The 18,203-nt window shown below is 43.8% G+C and overlaps 1 protein-coding gene across 2 annotated transcripts in view; it reads left to right on the top strand.

The window, feature by feature from the left end:
* Window positions 1-18,203, top strand: part of TAOK1 (TAO kinase 1) — a 169,266-nt gene that overhangs the window by 132,620 nt on the left and 18,443 nt on the right. For both annotated transcript variants that reach the window (XM_032163138.2, XM_058445982.1), the window contains exons 16-18: window positions 3,688-3,891; window positions 8,490-8,729; window positions 16,608-16,820. In XM_032163138.2, the coding sequence (XP_032019029.1) occupies window positions 3,688-3,891; window positions 8,490-8,729; window positions 16,608-16,820 (657 nt within the window). The remainder of the gene's footprint in view (window positions 1-3,687; window positions 3,892-8,489; window positions 8,730-16,607; window positions 16,821-18,203) is intronic.

Raw genomic sequence — 18,203 nt, 5'->3', positions numbered from 1 at the left:
AATTTTTTGTATTTTTAATAGAGACAGGGTTTCACCGTGGTCTCGATCTCCTGACCTCGTGATCCGCCCGTCTCGGCCTCCCAAAGTGCTGGGATTACAAGCGTGAGCCACCGCGCCCGGCCACATAAACTCTTAAGTACTAATTTATGTGCTTTTTATTTGTATGTGTTTGAATATTTTATTAACTAAAGAGAAAGACCATGAATGAGGTCTAGTAGTCTCTGAAAAATGATCCTATACGAAGAAAGATGAGCTATTAGCTGGGCGTGGTGGCTCATGCCTGTAATCCCAGCACTTTGGGAGGCCAAGGAGGGCAGATCACGAGGTCAGGAGATCGAGACCATCCTGGCTAACACGGTGAAACTCCGTCTCTACTAAAAATAAAAAAAATTAGCCAGGCGTGGTGGCAGGCACCTGTAGTCCCAACTACTCGGGAGGCTGAGGCAGGAGAATGGTGTGAACCTGGGAGGCAGAGCTTGCAGTGAGCCGAGACTGTGCCACTGCACTCCAGCCTGGGCGACAGAGCGAGACTCCATCTCAAAAAAAAAAAAAGAAAAAGAAACTTGAGCTATTTATATTCTGAACAATGTTGATGATGTTTTGTTTTGTTTTTTTGAGACAGGGTTTCGCTCTGTCACCCAGGCTGGAGTGCAGTGGCACAACACTGCTCACTGCAGCGTTGACCTCCCAGGCTGAAGCAGTTTTCCCGCCTCAGCCTCCCAAGTAGTTGGGACCACAGACTCACACCACCATGCCCAGCTAATTTTATAATTTATTTTTTGTAGAAACAGTGTTGCCATATTCTCCAAACTGGTCTCAAACTCCTGGGCTCAAGCAATCCTCCGGCCTTGGCCTCCCAAAGTGCTGGGATTACAGACGGATGTGAGCCACCAAGCCTGGCCACAGAATGCTAATACTAGTATATTTTTTACCAAAAGAGTATCAAGGCCAGAGTGTGGGTGGCACAATGCTTGTAACAGCACTTTGGGAGGCTGAGATGGGAGGATCGCTTGAGCCCAGGAGTTCAAGACCAGCCTGGGCAACATGTTGAGACCCTGTGTCTAGCAAAAAAAAAAAAAAAAAATTCATTAGCCAGGCGTGGTGGGACACACCTGTGGTCCTAGCTACTCAGTAGTCTGAGGTGGGAAGATCACTTGAACCTGGGAGGTCCATGCTGCAGGGAGCTGAATTCATGCCAGTGCATTCCAGCCTGGGTCACAGAGTGAAATTTGATCTAACAAAAAAAAAAAAAAAAAAAAAAATTCTACAGTTTGCTCCATTGAGTATATTGCCAGTTTTTTCACATTGCTCAATATAAATGCATTCTTATTGAGATAGTTTATGAGCTGGTATGTAAAACAGTGTGGAAAATCATTAATTTTGATTTGTTCAGCAGTTGTTAATGCTGAAAATTAAATACCATTCATGAAGTAGGTCTCTATTCTCCCATGGATTTGTTTATTTTCCATATAATTTCCAGTTTTCTTATGTTGAGTCCTTCCATAATTTTGCCAAAAACTTAGCATCAAGGATGTCAAAAACCAAGAAGCAAGATGTTTAACTGTATTTGTGTCCTAGTTCACTCATGATTTTTACCTGAAAGTACTATCTTCTGTCTCTTCTTGGGAAGGTTTTAAAGAAGGGTGTGTTTTACTTTATTAATCAATCATTGTGTACTTCGAAGTTAGGAACCATCAGAAACGTGGCTGTGCAGAGACAAAAGGTACACATGTTTTCTGGTGTACATATCTCTCTTTCCTTTCCGATTGAGTGGGTTACTCAAGAAAGATCTGAAGGCCGGGCACAGTGGCTCACACCTGTAATCCCAGTACTTTGGGAGGCCGAGGTGGGCGGATCACGGGGTCAGGAGATCGAGACCATACTGGCTAACATGGTGAAATCCCATCTCTACTAAAAATACAAAAAATTAGCTGGGCGTGCTGGCAGATGCCTGTAATCCCAGCTACTCGGAAGGCTGAGGCAGGAGAAATCACTTGAATCCGGGAGGTGGAGGTTGCAGTGAGCCAAGATCGCACCACTGTACTCCAGCCTGGGCGACAGAGCAAGACTCTGTCTCAAAAAAAAAGAAAGATGTAAATACTACTTGCCTTCTAGAGGTCATTGCCCTGCCTGAGCATTAGAGAAGAAACACAATTAAGAAATTTATTTATTTATTTTAATTTTTATTTATTTATTTTTAAATTATTATTATTACTATTTTTTGAGACAGAGTTTTGCTCTTCTTGCCCAGGCTAGAGTGCAATGGCGTGATCTCGGCTCACTGCACTGCAACCTCCGCCTCCCAGGTTCAAGTGATTCTCCTGCCTCAGCCTCCCGAGTAGCTGGGATTGCAAGCCTGCACCACCATACCCGGCTAATATTGTATTTTTTTAGTAGAGATGGGGTTTCTCCATGTTGGTCAAGCTGGTCTTGAACTCCCGACCTCAGGTGATCTGCCCACCTCGGCCTCCCAAAGTGCTGGGATTACAGGCGTGAGCCACCGTGCCCAGCCAAGAACTTTTATTTAAAATTTACTGATGCAAAATGATAATATTCATGTAGGTAATTTTTATGGGGTTTTTGTTGTGTTGTTTTTGTTTTTTTGAGACGGAGTTTCACTCTGTCACACAGACTGGAGTGCAGTGGCACAGTCTTGGCTCACTGCAACCTCTGCCTCCCAGGTTCAAGCAACTCTCCTGCCTCAGCCTCCCAAGTAGCTGAGACTCCAGGCATGCGCCACCACACCTGGCTAATTTTTTTTTTTTTTTTTTTTTTTTTTTGCCCAGGCTGGAGTGCAGTGGTGCCATCTCAGCTTACTGCAACCTCCACCTCCTGGGTTCAAACGATTCTCTGCCTCACCCTCCCAAGTAGCTGGCATTACAGGTGTGCGCCACCATGCCTGGCTAATTCTGTATTTTTGGTAGAGGTGGGGTTTCTCCATGTTGGTCACGCTGGTCTCAAACTCCCAACCTCAGGTGATCTGCCCGCCTCAGCCTCCCAAAGTGCTGAGATTACAGGCGTAAGCCATTGCACCTGACCCCTGTTTTTTGTTGTTGTTGGTGGTGGTGGTTTTTTTGTTTTGTTTTGTTTTTGAGATGGAGTCTCACCAGAGTGCAGTGGTGTGATCTTGGCTCACTGCAACCCCTGCCTCCCGGGCTCAAGCAATTCTCCTGCCTCAGCCTCCTGAGTAGCTGGGACTACAGGCCCATGCCACTGTACCCAGCTAATTTTATTTTTTTTTTGAGACAGAGTCTCGCTCTGTCGCCCATGCTGCAGTGCAGTGGCGAGATCTCGGCTCACTGCAATCTCCGCCTTCCAGATTCACACCATTCTCCTGCCTCAGCCTCCCGAGTAGCTGGGACTACAGGCACCTGCCACCACGCCCGGCTAATTTTTTGTATTTTTAGTAGAGACGGGGTTTCACCGTGTTAGCCAGGATGGTCTCGATCTCCTGACCTCATGATCTGCCCGCCTCAGCCTCCGAAAGTACTGGAATTACAGGCGTCAGCCACCGCACCCAGCCTAATTTTGTATTTTAGTAGAGACAGTTTCGCCATGTTGGCCAGGCTGGTCTCAAACTCCTGACCTCAGGTGATCCGCCCATCTCAGCCTCCAGAGTGCTGGGATTACAGGCATGAGCCACCGTGCCCAGCCTGTTTTTACCTGAGTTGTTTTTTATGTTGCCAGGAGCTAAATGAAAACCAGAGTACCCCAAAAAAAGAAAAACAGGAGTGGCTTTCAAAGCAGAAGGAGAATATACAGCATTTCCAAGCAGAAGAAGAAGCTAACCTTCTTCGACGTCAAAGACAATACCTAGAGCTGGAATGCCGTCGCTTCAAGAGAAGAATGTTACTTGGGCGTCATAACTTAGAGCAGGACCTTGTCAGGGAGGTAAGTTTGAGTGATGAGAAATTTTAAATCCTTTATCAAAAGAATCTTTCCTGAAAATATTCCAATTCCATTCTAGTCTCAGGGACTTTGCACTTATACTTGCCTCTGTCTGAATCATTCTTCCCCAGATATTCACATGGATTGTTTGCTCCCTGTATAACTTTACTCAGATGTCATTTCCTCAAAATCTCTTTCTTAACCACCAAAAAAATTTTTTTTTCAAGACAGAGTCTCTCCATGTCACCAAGTATGGAGTTCAGTGGCTCCATCTTGGCTCAGTGCAACCTCCATCTCCTGGGTGCAAGTGATTTTCATGCGTCAGCCTCCCAAATAGCTAGGATTACAGGTGTGCACCAACACACCCAACTAATTTTTGTATTTTTGTAGAGATGGGCTTTCGCCATGTTGGCCAGGCTGGTCTCAAACTCCTGGCATCATGTGGTCTGCCCATCTCAGCCTCCCAAAGTGCTAGGATTACAAGCATGAGCTGCCATGCCTGGCCTTCACCACATTCTTCTGCTTTCTTTAAATATTCTTTGCAGCCAGGTATGGTAACTGTAATCCCAACACTTTGGGAAGCCAAGGCAGGCAGATCACTTGATCCTAGGAGTTTGAGACCAGACAGGGCAACATGACAAATCCCTGTCTCTACAAAAAATATATGTATACAAAAAAATTAGCTGGGTGTTGTGGTGTGCACCTGTAGTGCCAGCTACCTGGGAGGCTGAAGCATGAATATTGCCTGAGCCCAGGAGGTTGAGGCTGCAGTGAGCCATGATCATGCCACTGCACTCCAGCCTGAGCTACAGAGCAAGACCCTGTCTCAAACAGACAGACAACTAACTAAATACATATGTTCTTCTTTGCACTTCTCTTTCTCACATGAACATGTGTGTGTTCACAAAACCATGTGTTTCTGCAGGGTAGGGAGGTTGTTCCTGACTCCCTCACTACAATGGAAGTTGTATGAAATCACAGAATTGATGCAATTTTTTATATCTCCAGTTTCTGATTCATAGTAGGCATTCAATAAATATTAACCAATCCACAAATGAAAAGTTAAAAATGTTGATTTTTATTTTTTATTTTTACTTTTATTTATTTATTTTGAAACAGAGTCTCGCTGTTTCGCCCACACTGGAGTATAGTGGCAATCTTGGCTCATTGCAACCTCCGCCTCCCAGGTTCAAGCAATTCTCCTGCCTCAGCCTCTCAAGTAGCTGGGACTACAGGCGTGCATCACCACACCCAGCTAATTTTTGTATTTTTAGTAGAGACGGGGTTTTGCCATGTTGGCCTGGCTAGTCTCCAATTCCCAACCTCAGGTGATCCACCCGCCTCGGCCTCCCAAAGTGCTGGGATTACAGGCGTGAGCCACAGCGGCCAGCCTTGATTTTTACATATGAGGAAATTCACTGGGCAGTTTTTGCCTCTGACCTGAAATGGGTTCCATGAAGTGTGTGTTGCCCTTAAATACATTTTTATCATCATGTAATTATTAATTGGGTAAATGTTGTAGAAACTCTTCTGCCAATGAAAACAGTTATTCTTGGCTGGGTGTGGTGGCTCATGGCTGTGATCCTAGCACTTTGGGAGGCCAAGGCAGGTGAATCGCTTGAGGTCAGGAGTTTGAGACCAGCCTGGCCAACATAGTGAAACCCCATCTCTACTTTTAGTAGAGATACAAACAAATGAGCCAGACGAGGTGGCGGGCGCCTGTAATCCCAGCTACTCAGGAGGCTGAGGCATGAGAATCAACTGAACCCAGGAGGTGGAAGTTGCAGTGAGCTGAGATCGCGCTGCTGCACTCCGGTCTGGGCGACAGAGCAAGTCCGCATCTCAGAAAAAAACGAAAAGAAAAGAAAAAAATTATTCTCATTATTAGGATACCTGTGAGTATAGATAAATTTATTTCTGAGAGTGGGTTGAAATAAGCTTGTAATATAGTATAATTGTGCGAGTTTACTAAATAAATTCAAACAGTTGCATCCATTATGTAAGAAAAATGTAAAAGATTGATACATTCAATCCTAGTAATGGCATGTGTTAACAGACACTACTAGTAAGAATATAAATTGATATTGCCCCTTTGGAGCATGATTTAACAGTCGCTTTTAAAATTTAATACTCACATAGCATTTATCCATCAAATCCACTTCTAGAACTCTATCCTACAGAAATAATAACATGATTCTATGATACAGTATACATAGATATTTATTGAAACTTTGTTTATAAAAGTGAAACATGGGCTGGAGCAGTGGCTCTCACCTGTAATCCTTGAGGTCAAGAGTTCGAGGACAGCCTGGTCAACGTGGTAAAACTCTGTCTCTACTAAAAATATTTTAAAAATGAGCTGGGTGTGGTGGTGCACACCTGTAATCCCAGCTACTCAAGAGGCTGAGGCATGAGAATTGCTTGAACCTGGGAGGCGGAGGTTGCAGTGAGCTGAAATCACACCACTGCACTCCAGCCTGGGTGACAGAGTGAGACTCTGTCTGAAAAAAAAAAAAGTGAAACATGGAAAAACAGCTTAAATGTCCAGCCACAGAGGAATGATTGAAAGAATTAAGGTGTCACAAAGCAGTAGGTTACAATGAAACTTTAAAAATTTCTATGTACTGGCTGGGTGCAGTGGCTCACACCTGTAATTCCAACACTTTGGGAGGCTGAGGTGGGAGGATCACTTGAGGCCAGGAGTCTGAGACTATCCTGGGCAACATCGCAAGACCCTGTCTCTACAAATTTTTTTTTTGAGACTCTGTCGCCCAGGCTGGAATGCAGTGGTGTGATCTCAGCTTACTGCAATCTTTGCCTTCCAGATTCAAGCCATTCTCCTGCCTCAGACTCCCAAGTACCTGGGACTACAGACATGCACCACCATGGCCTGGTTAATTTTTGTATTTTTAATAGAGACTGGGTTTCACCATGTTGACCAGGTTGGTCTTGAACTCCTGACCTCAGGTGATCCGCCTGTCTCGGCCTCCCAAAGTGCTGGGACTACAGGCGTGAGCCACCGTGCCCAGCCAAAAAATTTTTTTTAATTGGCTGAGCAGGCCGGGTAGTAGTGGCTCACGCCTGTAATCCCAGCACTTTGGGAGGCTGAGGTGGGCAGATCACGAGGTCAGGAGATCGAGACCATCCTGGCCAACATGGTGAAAACCTATCTACACTAAAGATACAAAAATTAGCCAGGCTTGCTGGCACGTGCCTGTAGTCCCAGCTACTCAGGAGGCTGAGGCAGGAAGAATCACTTGAACTCAGAAGGTGGAGGTTGCAGTGAGCCAAGTTGGTACCATTGCACTCCAGCCTGGTCGACAGAGTGACACTCAGTCTCAAAAAAAAAAAAAAAAAAAAAATCTTTTATGTACTGGTCTGATCCAGATACGTGTATATTATATTATTACATGAAGAAAGCTAGTTATGTGCCTAAAACATATATTGTTGTTCAGTTTTCAAAACTGTATGTTTTTGTAAAATAGACTAATCCGAATAAACTTGGGGAAGGTTGAGAAGCACATGCACCAAACTGTTGGCCTCTGGGGAGAGAGTCTGCAAAGGCAAAAGGAGGAAGTTTGACTTTTACATTATATATGTATGTGTTTACTTGCTTCCCATATGAAACAAAATTTTAGAATCTCTTTTAAAAAATTTTTAGACCCCTGTGAGGTCTAAAATAAAGGAATGACATTTATTGAGTACCATGTGCTAGGTATTATTCTGAGAACTTTTTGTTTATTAACTGATTCATCTTCACATTAAATCTGTGAAATAGCTATATTATTATATGCATTTGAGAAATGATGAAATTAAAGCACAATTAGTTTAAGTGAAGGTCTCACTGCTCACAAGTAGCAGAGCCAGAATTTAGAATACAGGCAGTATAGCTCTCTACTGTCCATGGTTTTTTTCTTTTGAGAGGGAGTCTCGCTCTGTCACCCAGGCTGGAGTGCAGTGGCGTGATCTCGGCTCACTGCAAGCTCCGCCTCCTGAGTTCACACCATTCTCCTGCCTCAGCCTCCCGCGTAGCTGGGACTACGGGCGCCCGCCACAATGCCTGGCTAATTTTTTGTATTTTTAGTAGAGACGGGATTTCACCCTGTTAGCCAGGATGGTCTCGATCTCCTGACCTCGTGATCCGCCCACTTCAGCCTCCCAAAGTGCTGGGATTACAGGCATGAGCCACTGCGCCCAGCTGTGTCCATGTTCTTAATCACTACACTAACCAGAGTAGACTGCGTGTAAAATAATTGAATAGCATACTCTGAAGGAATTGAAAGGATAACTTAGGAGCCCTCTTCAAATATAAAATTAGGAAGTATACAAAAGAAGAATGTTAAATGTCTTGATATAGATTTAGTCTTAAGCTAATGGCAATACAATAATATGAATAAACAGTAAATGAATATGATAAGGAAATTTGTGCTACTAATTGCCCATTTAAAGAGGTAAAAGTCACAACCCTAATATTTACTATGCAACTATAATTGAATAACAGGGTTAATTACATCTGTTTACTGGTTATTCTGTTAATTAGGATTTTTTTCTGGCATTATACAGCAGTAAATTATACCTTTGTCTTTTGTGTTATGGATTAGGAGTTAAACAAAAGACAGACTCAGAAGGACTTAGAGCATGCCATGCTACTCCGACAGCACGAATCTATGCAAGAACTGGAGTTCCGCCACCTCAACACAATTCAGAAGATGCGCTGTGAGTTGATCAGATTGCAGCATCAAACTGAGCTCACTAACCAGCTGGAATATAATAAGCGAAGAGAACGAGAACTAAGACGAAAGCATGTCATGGAAGTTCGACAACAGCCTAAGAGTTTGAAGGTATGGTTAGCCTAAGCTTTTTGACAACAGGGAAGAGAATGAAAAGGTATCCATGTAAGCAGGAAAAGTCTTAAGATGATGTCTAGTCATACAGAAATTAACTAAGCTTCTTTTCATTTTCAGCATCTTTGGTTGACTTTAATGTTAAATGCCTGTTGCTACAGTCTTTTGCTTATGTATTTCTCATCAGAGTACAAAAAAGTGGCCAAAACTTTTAACCATGGGAAGTGCTGGTAGATAAGAATCAAGATTCTTGTTTTAAACTTACCCAAGGGCAGGGTGCAGTGGTTCACGCCTGTAATCCCAGCACTTTAGGAGGCCAAGGCGGGTGGATCACCTGAGGTCAGGAGTTCAAGATCAGCTTGGACAACATGGTGAAACCATGTCTCTACTAAAAATACAAAAATTAGTTGGGTGTGGCGGCACATGCCTATAGTCCCAGCTACTCGGGGGGCTGAAGCAGGAAAATCCCTTGAACCCAGGAGGCAGAGGTTGCAGTGAGCCGAGAACACACCACAGCACTCCAGCCCGGGTGACAGAGCAAGACCCTGTCTCAAAAAAAAAAAAAAAAAAAAAAAAAATTTACCCAAATGTCCAAGGCCAATATTATATTCTACATGTCAACAAGCTTACCATTTGGCTTCTCTCTGTTGTTCTAAGTAAAATTTTAGAACCCTAATTTGCTGTAAATATGACTTGCGCAAGATTTAAAAATATGAAAGTGCATTATAAAGTAAAAAGTTTAAAGCTGCACAGCTACTAGTTAGAAAAAAAAAAAAACAAAAAAGTTTTCTTCTCTATGCTTGTTCCTCCAGCCACCTGGTCCATCTCCCTCCGTCAAAGTCAACTGCAGTTAACAATTCTGAAGTTTTTGTTGGTTGGTTTTTGAGACGAAGTCTCGCTCTGTTGCCCAGGCTGCAGTGCAGTGGCGTGATCTTGGCTCACTGCAAGCTCTGCCTGCTGGGTTCACGCCATTCTCCTGCCTCAGCCTCCCTAGTAGCTGGGACTACAGGCGCCCGCCACCATGCCCGGCTAATTTTTTGTATTTTTAGTAGAGACGGGGTTTCACCGTGTTAGCCAGGATAGTCTCAATCTCCTGACCTCATGATCCGCCTGCCTCGGCCTCCCAAAGTGCTGGGATTACAGGCGTGAGCCACCGCACCTGGCCCACATGAATCTTAATATACAAAACCACCCACTATAGTCTGTCATCGATGATAAGCACCTCAGTTGCTCTGTACATATCCGTACATTTTAAACTTTTATTTATATTCAGTAAAGTCCAGTTTCCACAGTATTTCCTATTTAAAGCTTCCCCTGTACTCCTACCCAGCCCTTTTTATAAGCTATTTGATATTTAAACTATAAAATGGTTCTTGGTTTTACTCTGAATAACTGTGCTGGAGTACAATGAAATTCATTCACAGAGGTAATCAGTGTCAAAATCTAGAAGCTATAACACACTCAATGGTATTCCCAATGCCCACCCAACTCCATTCAAACAAGCTGTCCTTAACAAAATATAGAAACAATGTTAAGATGCTTTATTGTTTTCATGTGAATGTGAGTAAAATTTCACCTTGCTATGTCTTCAAAATAGGTGATTATTATTTACAGAGTAGTTATGTTGACTACTAACATAGCCTTCCTTAGTTAATGCTTAGAAAAATTAGAATTATAATGATTTTTTAGATTTATTTTGTTTTTGCAGTGGGGAGATACATAATCATTTAGCTACAGAATAGACAATCTCCCATGAAAAGATTTTTAAACCAACATGTCAGCAAAATCGATTATGATTTTAAAGCCAACAGCACCGAGGAATAAACCGAACTGAAAGTCATACCGTAAATCTGATATGACTGCATTTCTGTGGGGCTTGGGTGATGGATAGGTGTTTGACATTTAACCGTTTCTTTCTGTCATTAGGACCTTTCCGTTTTAAAGCTTGTAAACTGTAGTCCGATTCTCTCAGATAGTACGTTAAAAGTGAGGAGAAAATAAAGCTTCGTTATCATAGTCAGACTTTAAATAAAATGCCTTTCTGATTACAAGTGAGCTCAAGGTTTCCTGTTAGGGAAGAAAAATCACCATTTTCTTCATATTTACATGTATCTATTTACTTAGTCAACTTGAACATTTTAACACCAAGTCATCACATTTCTATTTACTTAAGTAATCGTTGCCTCTTTCAATTTTCTCCTTTAGTAGCGGAGGCAGAATTTAGAATATAGCATCAACTGTGTTTGATGGAGGAGAGGAGACTGCAGTTGGAACATTTTATTTATGTTGATTAGGATTTCTGGGGGTGGGGTGCTGTTTCTATGGAAAGGGTCGGGTGAAAATCTGCTGCCTACTCCGCTGTTTCTTCAGCTGCCATCCAGATGATGCTTTGTCAGCACTAAATGAGTAGAAATAACTATAACTTGCATTCATCTCGCTTTCACTTGAGTCACACATTGAGGGATATAGTTTATTCTTAGTATAAGCATTAATTTTACTCTTGTTAAAGAAAAATTTTTCAGAGTTATTTTTTCTCATTAGGCAGGGATGTGGAATGATTACAGTATTCCTGGCACAATGTTTTTTGTTGTTGTTTTGTTTTGTTTTGTTTTGTTTTTGAGATGGAGTTTCGCTCTTCTTGCCCAGGCTGGAGTGCAATGGCACGATCTCAGCTCACCACAACCTCTGCCTCCCAGGTTCAAGCAATGCTCCCTCCTCAGCCTCCCAAGTAGCTGGGATTACAGGCGCACACCACCATGCCCAGCTAATTTTTGTGTTTTTAGTAGAAACGGGGTTTCACCATGTTGGTCAGGCTGGTCTGGAACTCCTGACCTCGTGATCCGCCCACCTCAGCCTCCCAAAGTACTGGGATTACAGGCATGAGCCACCATACCCGGCCTTGTTTTTTTTTTTGAGACGGAGTTTCGCTCTTGTCGCCTAGGCTGGAGTGCAGTGGCATGATCTTGGCTCACTGCAACCTCCGCCTCCCGGGATCAAGCGATTTTCATGCCTCAGCCTCCCGAGTAGCTGGGATTACAGGCGCCCACCATCACGCCTTCGTATTTTTAGTAGAGACGGGTTTCACCACGTTGGCCCTGCTGGTCTTGAACTCCTGACCTCAGGTGATCCACCCGCCTCAGCTTCCCAAACTGCTAGGATTACAGGCGTGAGTCACCGAGCCCAGCCCAACACAATGCTTTAAAAATAAAAACTTTTGGCTGGGGCAGTCGCTCACACCTGTAATCCCAGCACTTTGGAAGGCTGAGGCAGGGGATCATGAGGTCAAGAGACCATCCTGGCCAACATGGTGAAACCTCATCTCTACTAAAAATACAAAAATTACCCAGGCACGGTGGCACGTGCCTGTAGTCCCAGCTACTTGGAAGATTGAGGCAGGAGAGTCCACTTGAACCCAGGAGGCGGAGGTTGCAGTGAGCCAAGGTCGTGCCACTGCACTCTAGCCTGGCGACAGAGCGAGACTCCGTCTCAAAAATTAAAAATAATGTCCGGGCGTGGTGGCTTATGTCTGTAATCCCAGTACTTTGGGAGGCTGAGGTCGGGAGTTCAAGACCAGCCTGACCAACATGGAAAAATCCCATCTCTACTAAAAATACAAAATTAGCCAGGTGTAGTGGCGCATGCTTGCTCTCCCAGCTACTTGGGAGGCTGAGGCAGGGGAATCACTTGAACCCGGAAGGCAGAGGAAGACGGAGGTTACAGTGAGCCAAGATCGCGCCATTGTACTCCAGCCTGGGCAACAAGGGCAAAACTCCATCTCAACAAATAAATAAATAAATAAAAATAAAACCTTTTAAAAGAATGGATACTTTTTACTGAGGGAGAAGATACTATCTAAATTTCATTGTTCCATTTCTGTGTAGAAGCACTTGGAACAACTTTGTTAACCATGAATGGTTTTTTTGGTTGTTTTTGTTTGTTTGTTTTCGCTCTGTCACCCAGGCTGGAGGGCAGTGGCGCAATCTTGGCTCACTGCAACCTCTGCCTACCAGCTTCAAGTGATTCTCCTGCCTCAGCCTTCCGAGTAGCTGTGATTACAGGCATGCACCACCACACCCGGCTGATTTTTGTATATTTAGTAGAGAAGGGATTTCACCATATTGACCAGGCTAGTCTTGAATGCCTGACCTCAAGTGATCCACCCACCTCAGCCTCTCAGACTCTTGGGATTACAGGTGTGAGCCACCACACCCGGCCTAAGAATGGTATTTTAAAATGGTGCTACTCAGCCTGAGCAACATAATAAGACCCTATCTCTAGAAAAAAATTACCAGCCTGGGCAGCATAGGGAGATCTCATCTCTTAAAAAAAAAAAAAAAAAGCCAAGCACGGTGGCTCACGCCTGTAATCCCAGCACTTTGGGAGGTTGACGTGGGCAGATCACGAGGTCAGGAGATTGAGACCATCTGGCTAACAGGGTAAAACCCCATCTCTACTAAAAATTAAAAAATTAGCTGGGTGTGGTGGCATGCACCTGTAGTCTGAGCTACGCAGGAGGCTGAGGCAGGAGAATCGCTTGAACCAGGGAGTTGGAGGTTGCAGTGAGCTGAGGTAGTGCCACTGCACTCCAGCCTGGTGACAGAGCAAGACTCTGTCTCAGGGGAAAAAAAAAAAAAGAGGCTAGGCATGATGACATGCCTGTGGTGGTCCCAGCTACTCAGGAGGCTGAGAGGCAAGAGGATCACTTGAACCCCAAGAGATTGAGGCTGTGGTGAGCCATGATCATGCCACTGCACTCCAGCCTGGGTGACAGTGAGACACTGTCTCAAAAAAAGAAAAGAAAAAGATTAAAAAGCCAGACCTGGTGGCTCACACCTGTAATCCCAGCTACTTGGGAGGCTGAGGTAGGAGGATTGCTTGAGCCTGGGAGGTCAGGGATGCAGTGAGCCATGATCATGGCACTGTACTCCAGAGCCTGGACAACAGAGTGAGACTGTCTCAAAAAAAGCAGTGCTACTAACCATAGCTAAACTAAGAGTTTCTCTTACTAGCTAGACATTTCTTGACCCCTCACAAAATAAAGACATATTACTAGGGTCTAGTGCCTCAGATGGTGAAAAATACAGAAAGGTATATTTAATGTTGTAGTATTGAGGGGAGTACTTTCTCTTAGACAAGTGTGTAAATTTGGTCACATATCCATTTGTTGCATGATGAATCAACTAACCAATACCTGGCAGTATTTATATTAAGGTAAAATAATTTCAGCAATAGGTTCTGCCTCAGTGCAGTAAATGAATGTGTTCTCACTTGTAGGATAAACTGGTACACCTTACAGAAACAGATCTCATCTTATTAAAGCTTTTTAAAACCTGAGTTCATAGAATACCCAGCCTACTGATTAACCAAACACTAAAGCCAAAGATCTTCTGTCTCTAAACTTAAATATTTTCATCTCAGCAATGTTTATATACTGTAGTTCATGTCTGTTACCCCAAGAAGAGGGTTGTCTCCTCCGTTACCACATAAGTTGTTTAACCTTTGAAAGATGAGTTTTGTTATTTTGTTTGTTTTGTGTGTGTGTGTGTGTGTGTGTGTGTTTTTGAGACAGAGTCTCGCTCTGTTGCCCAGGCTGGAGTGCAGTGGTGCAATCTTAGCTCACTGCAGCCTCCACCTCCTGGGTTCAAGCAATTCTCGTGCCTCAGCCTCTTGAGTAGCTGGGATTACAGGCACGTGCCACCACACCGGGCTAATTTTTGTATCTTTAGTAGAGACAGAGTTTCACCATGTTGGCCAGGCTGGTCTCAAACTCCTGACCTCAAATGATCTGGCCACCTCAGCCTCCCAAAGTGCTGGGATTACAGGCATGAGCCACCATGCCTGGCCAAGATTAGTTAACTTGACTGACTTTTAAGTTTTTGCTTGTGTTGAAGAGTAAACCATTGCTAAGTATATCTCTACCTAGTTTATTCTCTTAAGGAAAAGACTATTGTAATAACAATATTAATAATTCCTAATAGAGATTTCCAAGTCAGCCTCATGTTTGGTACATAAACTGTATAGTTAGAGTTGAGAGTGTCATGAAAAGAAATTGGGGGCAAGGCACAGTGGCTCATGCCTGTAATCCCAGCACTTTGGGAGGCCAAGGTGGGCAGTTTGACTGAGGTCAGGAGTTCAAGACAAGCCTGGCTGACATGGTGAAACCCTGTCTCTACTAAAAATACAAAAATTGGCTGGGCGTGGTGGTGCAAGCCTGTAATCCCCACTACTTGGGAGGCTGAGGCAGGAAAATCGATTGAACTCAGGAAATGGAGGCTGCAGTGAGCTGAGATCACACGACTGCACTCCAGCCTGAGCGACAGAATGAGTCTCTGTCTCACAAAAAAAAAAGAAATTGCAGCAAAGTGTTTCTAAAACGAACAGAATAAATGTGCTTTATTTTCTGTCTCTAGATCTGATAAGATACTGTCTCACCAATAAAGTGCTTTTATATCCTTTTTTTTTTTCTTTTTTTAGAGACCATTGTCTCACTCTATTGTTCAGCCTAGAGTCCAATGATGCAATCACGGTTTGCTGCAGCTTTGAACTCCTGGGCTCAAGTGATCCTTCTGCCTCAGCCTCCGTAGTAGCTAGGACTACAGGTGCACATCACCAAGCCTGGCTAATTTTAAAAATTGCTTTGTAGAAATGGGGTCTCACTATGTTGGCTCAGGCTAGTCTGGAACTCCTGGCCTACAAACAATCCTGCCTTGGCCTCCCAAAGTACTGGAATTACAGGCATGAGCCACCATAACTCTATTATGCTTAATTCATGAGAAAAAATTTAATTTTCTAAGCCAGGGACAGTGGCTCATGCCTATAATTACTGTACTTTTGGAGGCTGAGGTGGGAGGATGGCTTGAGGCCAGGAGTTTGGAACCAGCCTGGGCAACATAGGGAAACTCCATCACTAACAACAACAAAAATATCCAGGAGCTGGGTATGGTGGCTCACACCAGTAATCCCAGCACTTGAGGCCAAGGCAGGTGGATTGCTTGAGCCCAGGAATTTGAGACCAGCCTAGGCAACACAGTGAAACCCTGTCTCTACGAAAAATACAAAAATTGGCCAGGTGCAGTGGTTCACGCCTGTAATCCCAGCACTTAGGAGGCCAAGACAGGCAGATCACTTGAAGTCAAGAGCGTGAGACCATCCTGGCCAACATGGTGAAACCCCGTCTCTACTAAAAATACAAAAATTAGCTGGGCATGGTGGCACATACCTGTAATCCCAGCTATTCGGGAGGCTGAGACAGGAGAATCGCTTGAATTCAGGGAGGCGGTGGTTGCAATGAGCCAAGATTGCGCCATTGGACTGCAGCCTGGGTGACAGAGCGAGATTCAAAAAAAAAGAAAAAAAAAAAAAATTAGCTGAACGTAGTGGCGCACACCTGTGGTCCCAGCTACTCAGGAGGCTGAGGTGGGAAGATTGCTTGAGCATAGGAGGTTGAGGCTACAGTAAGCCATGATTGCACCACTGCACTCCAGCCTGGGTAACAAAGTGAGACTCCATCTCAAAAAAAAAAAAAAAAGTAATTTTCTGTCATGAATATGCATAGTAATCAAAGCTAATTTTAATATCTACTCAGGTCACTAACTTTATTAGTGAAACAACAGATATTGTTACAAGTCCTATCATAAATGGGGTTGTTTATGCCCTAATGTTTTAAATGAGGTTTTTTGTTGTAAAACTGCATAAAATTCAATCAGCGGTTTGGCCAGATAGCCAAGTGCAAAAAGTACCTGCAACCTGATGATCTGACCTGCTTGGCTTTCCTCTCATTTTTTTCCTAATAGCCTTTATTTTCATGTATGTAAGCATACCATATACCAAATGCCTTTTGTTACAACTTACATAAATGTATTTTTTTCTTCCCAGTCTAAAGAACTCCAAATAAAAAAGCAGTTTCAGGATACCTGCAAAATCCAAACCAGACAGTACAAAGCATTAAGAAATCACCTGCTGGAGACTACACCAAAGAGTGAGCACAAAGCTGTTCTGAAACGGCTCAAGGAGGAACAGACCCGGAAATTAGCTATCTTGGCTGAGCAATATGATCACAGCATTAATGAAATGCTCTCCACACAAGCCGTGAGTTTGCTTTTTTTGGGCAAAACAAGTTTAGTGCCCCTTTTCTTCCACCACCTGAATGAAATCACAGCAATTAAAGTACTAGTTGGAAATGATAGCTCTCCTGCAGCTTGGGAAATGTGGTGGTGGTTCATTTTCTTCCTGTTCTCAACATTGCTTGAAAATGTCATGATGCATGTAGAATTCTCATCGATACATTTAGACATGAGGTTCTAAATAGGCTCCCTGCCAGCACAGATCCCAACACCTTATTGAGATTGGAATAGCAGCTTTGGGAAGCAGTGAGCAAAAGGTATGATTATAATGGGAATAAAAATGGTTGTGTTTGAGTACAAATACAAATTTTTTTTTTTTAAGATGGAATTTTGCCCTGTCACCCAGGCTGGATTGCAGTAGTGCGATCTCAGCTCACTGCAACCTCCACCTCCTGGGTTCAAGCGATTCTCCGTCCTTGGCCTCCCGAGTAGCTGAGATTACAGGCGCGAAATATTTTCTATATAAGAGCTTTATAAACTTTTTTTTAAAGGGCCAGATAAGGCTGGGCGCAGTGGCTCACGCCTGTAATCCCAGCACTTTGGAAAGCCTAGGCGGGTGGATCACCTGAGGTGAAGAATTCAAGAGCAGCCTGCCAAACATGGAGAAACCCCATCTCTACTAAAAATACAAAAATTAGCCAGGCGTGGTGGTGGGCGCCCATAATCCCAGCTATTCTGGAGGCTGAGGCGGGAGAATCACCTGAACCCGGGGGGCAGAGGTTGCAGTGAGCCGAGATTGCGCCATTGCACTCCAGCCTGGGCAACAAAACGACACTCCGTCTCAAAAAAAAAAAAAAAAAAAACAGGGCCAGATAAGACTTTTTAGGCAGGAGGCAAAAACTAAGGCTATTATGTGGGTACTTATATAACTGCTTAAGATGTAACCCTTTCTTTTTTTTTTTTTTTTTTTTTTTGAGATGGAATCTCTGTCACCCAGGCTGGAGTGCAGTGGCACGATTTCAGCTCACTGCAAGCTCCGCCTCCCGGGTTCACGCCATTCTTCTGCTTCAGCCTCCTGAGTAGCTGGGACTATAGGCACCTGCCACCACGCCCGGCTAATTTTTTGTATTTTTAGTGGAGACGGGGTTTCACCCTGTTAGCCAGGATGGTCGCGATCTCCTGACCTCGTGATCCGCCCGCCTCGGCCTCCCAAAGTCTGGGATTACAGGCGTGAGCCACCACGCCCAGCAATATGTAACCCTTTCAAAATGAAAACACCATTCTTAGCTCATGGACTGTAAAAAATAACAACAAAACAGGCATCTGCCCATACTTTGCTTGTAGACTATAGTTTGCTGGTCTTTGTTCTATAGTTATTTCCACTAGAGAGGAAGAGATTTAGAGATCT

Source organism: Hylobates moloch, unplaced genomic scaffold, assembly GCF_009828535.3.
Source record: "Hylobates moloch isolate HMO894 unplaced genomic scaffold, HMol_V3 SCAFFOLD_10, whole genome shotgun sequence".
NCBI lineage: Eukaryota > Metazoa > Chordata > Mammalia > Primates > Hylobatidae > Hylobates > Hylobates moloch.
Note: the sequence above shows the minus strand (reverse complement) of the source record. Positions and strands in the feature narration are given on the sequence as shown.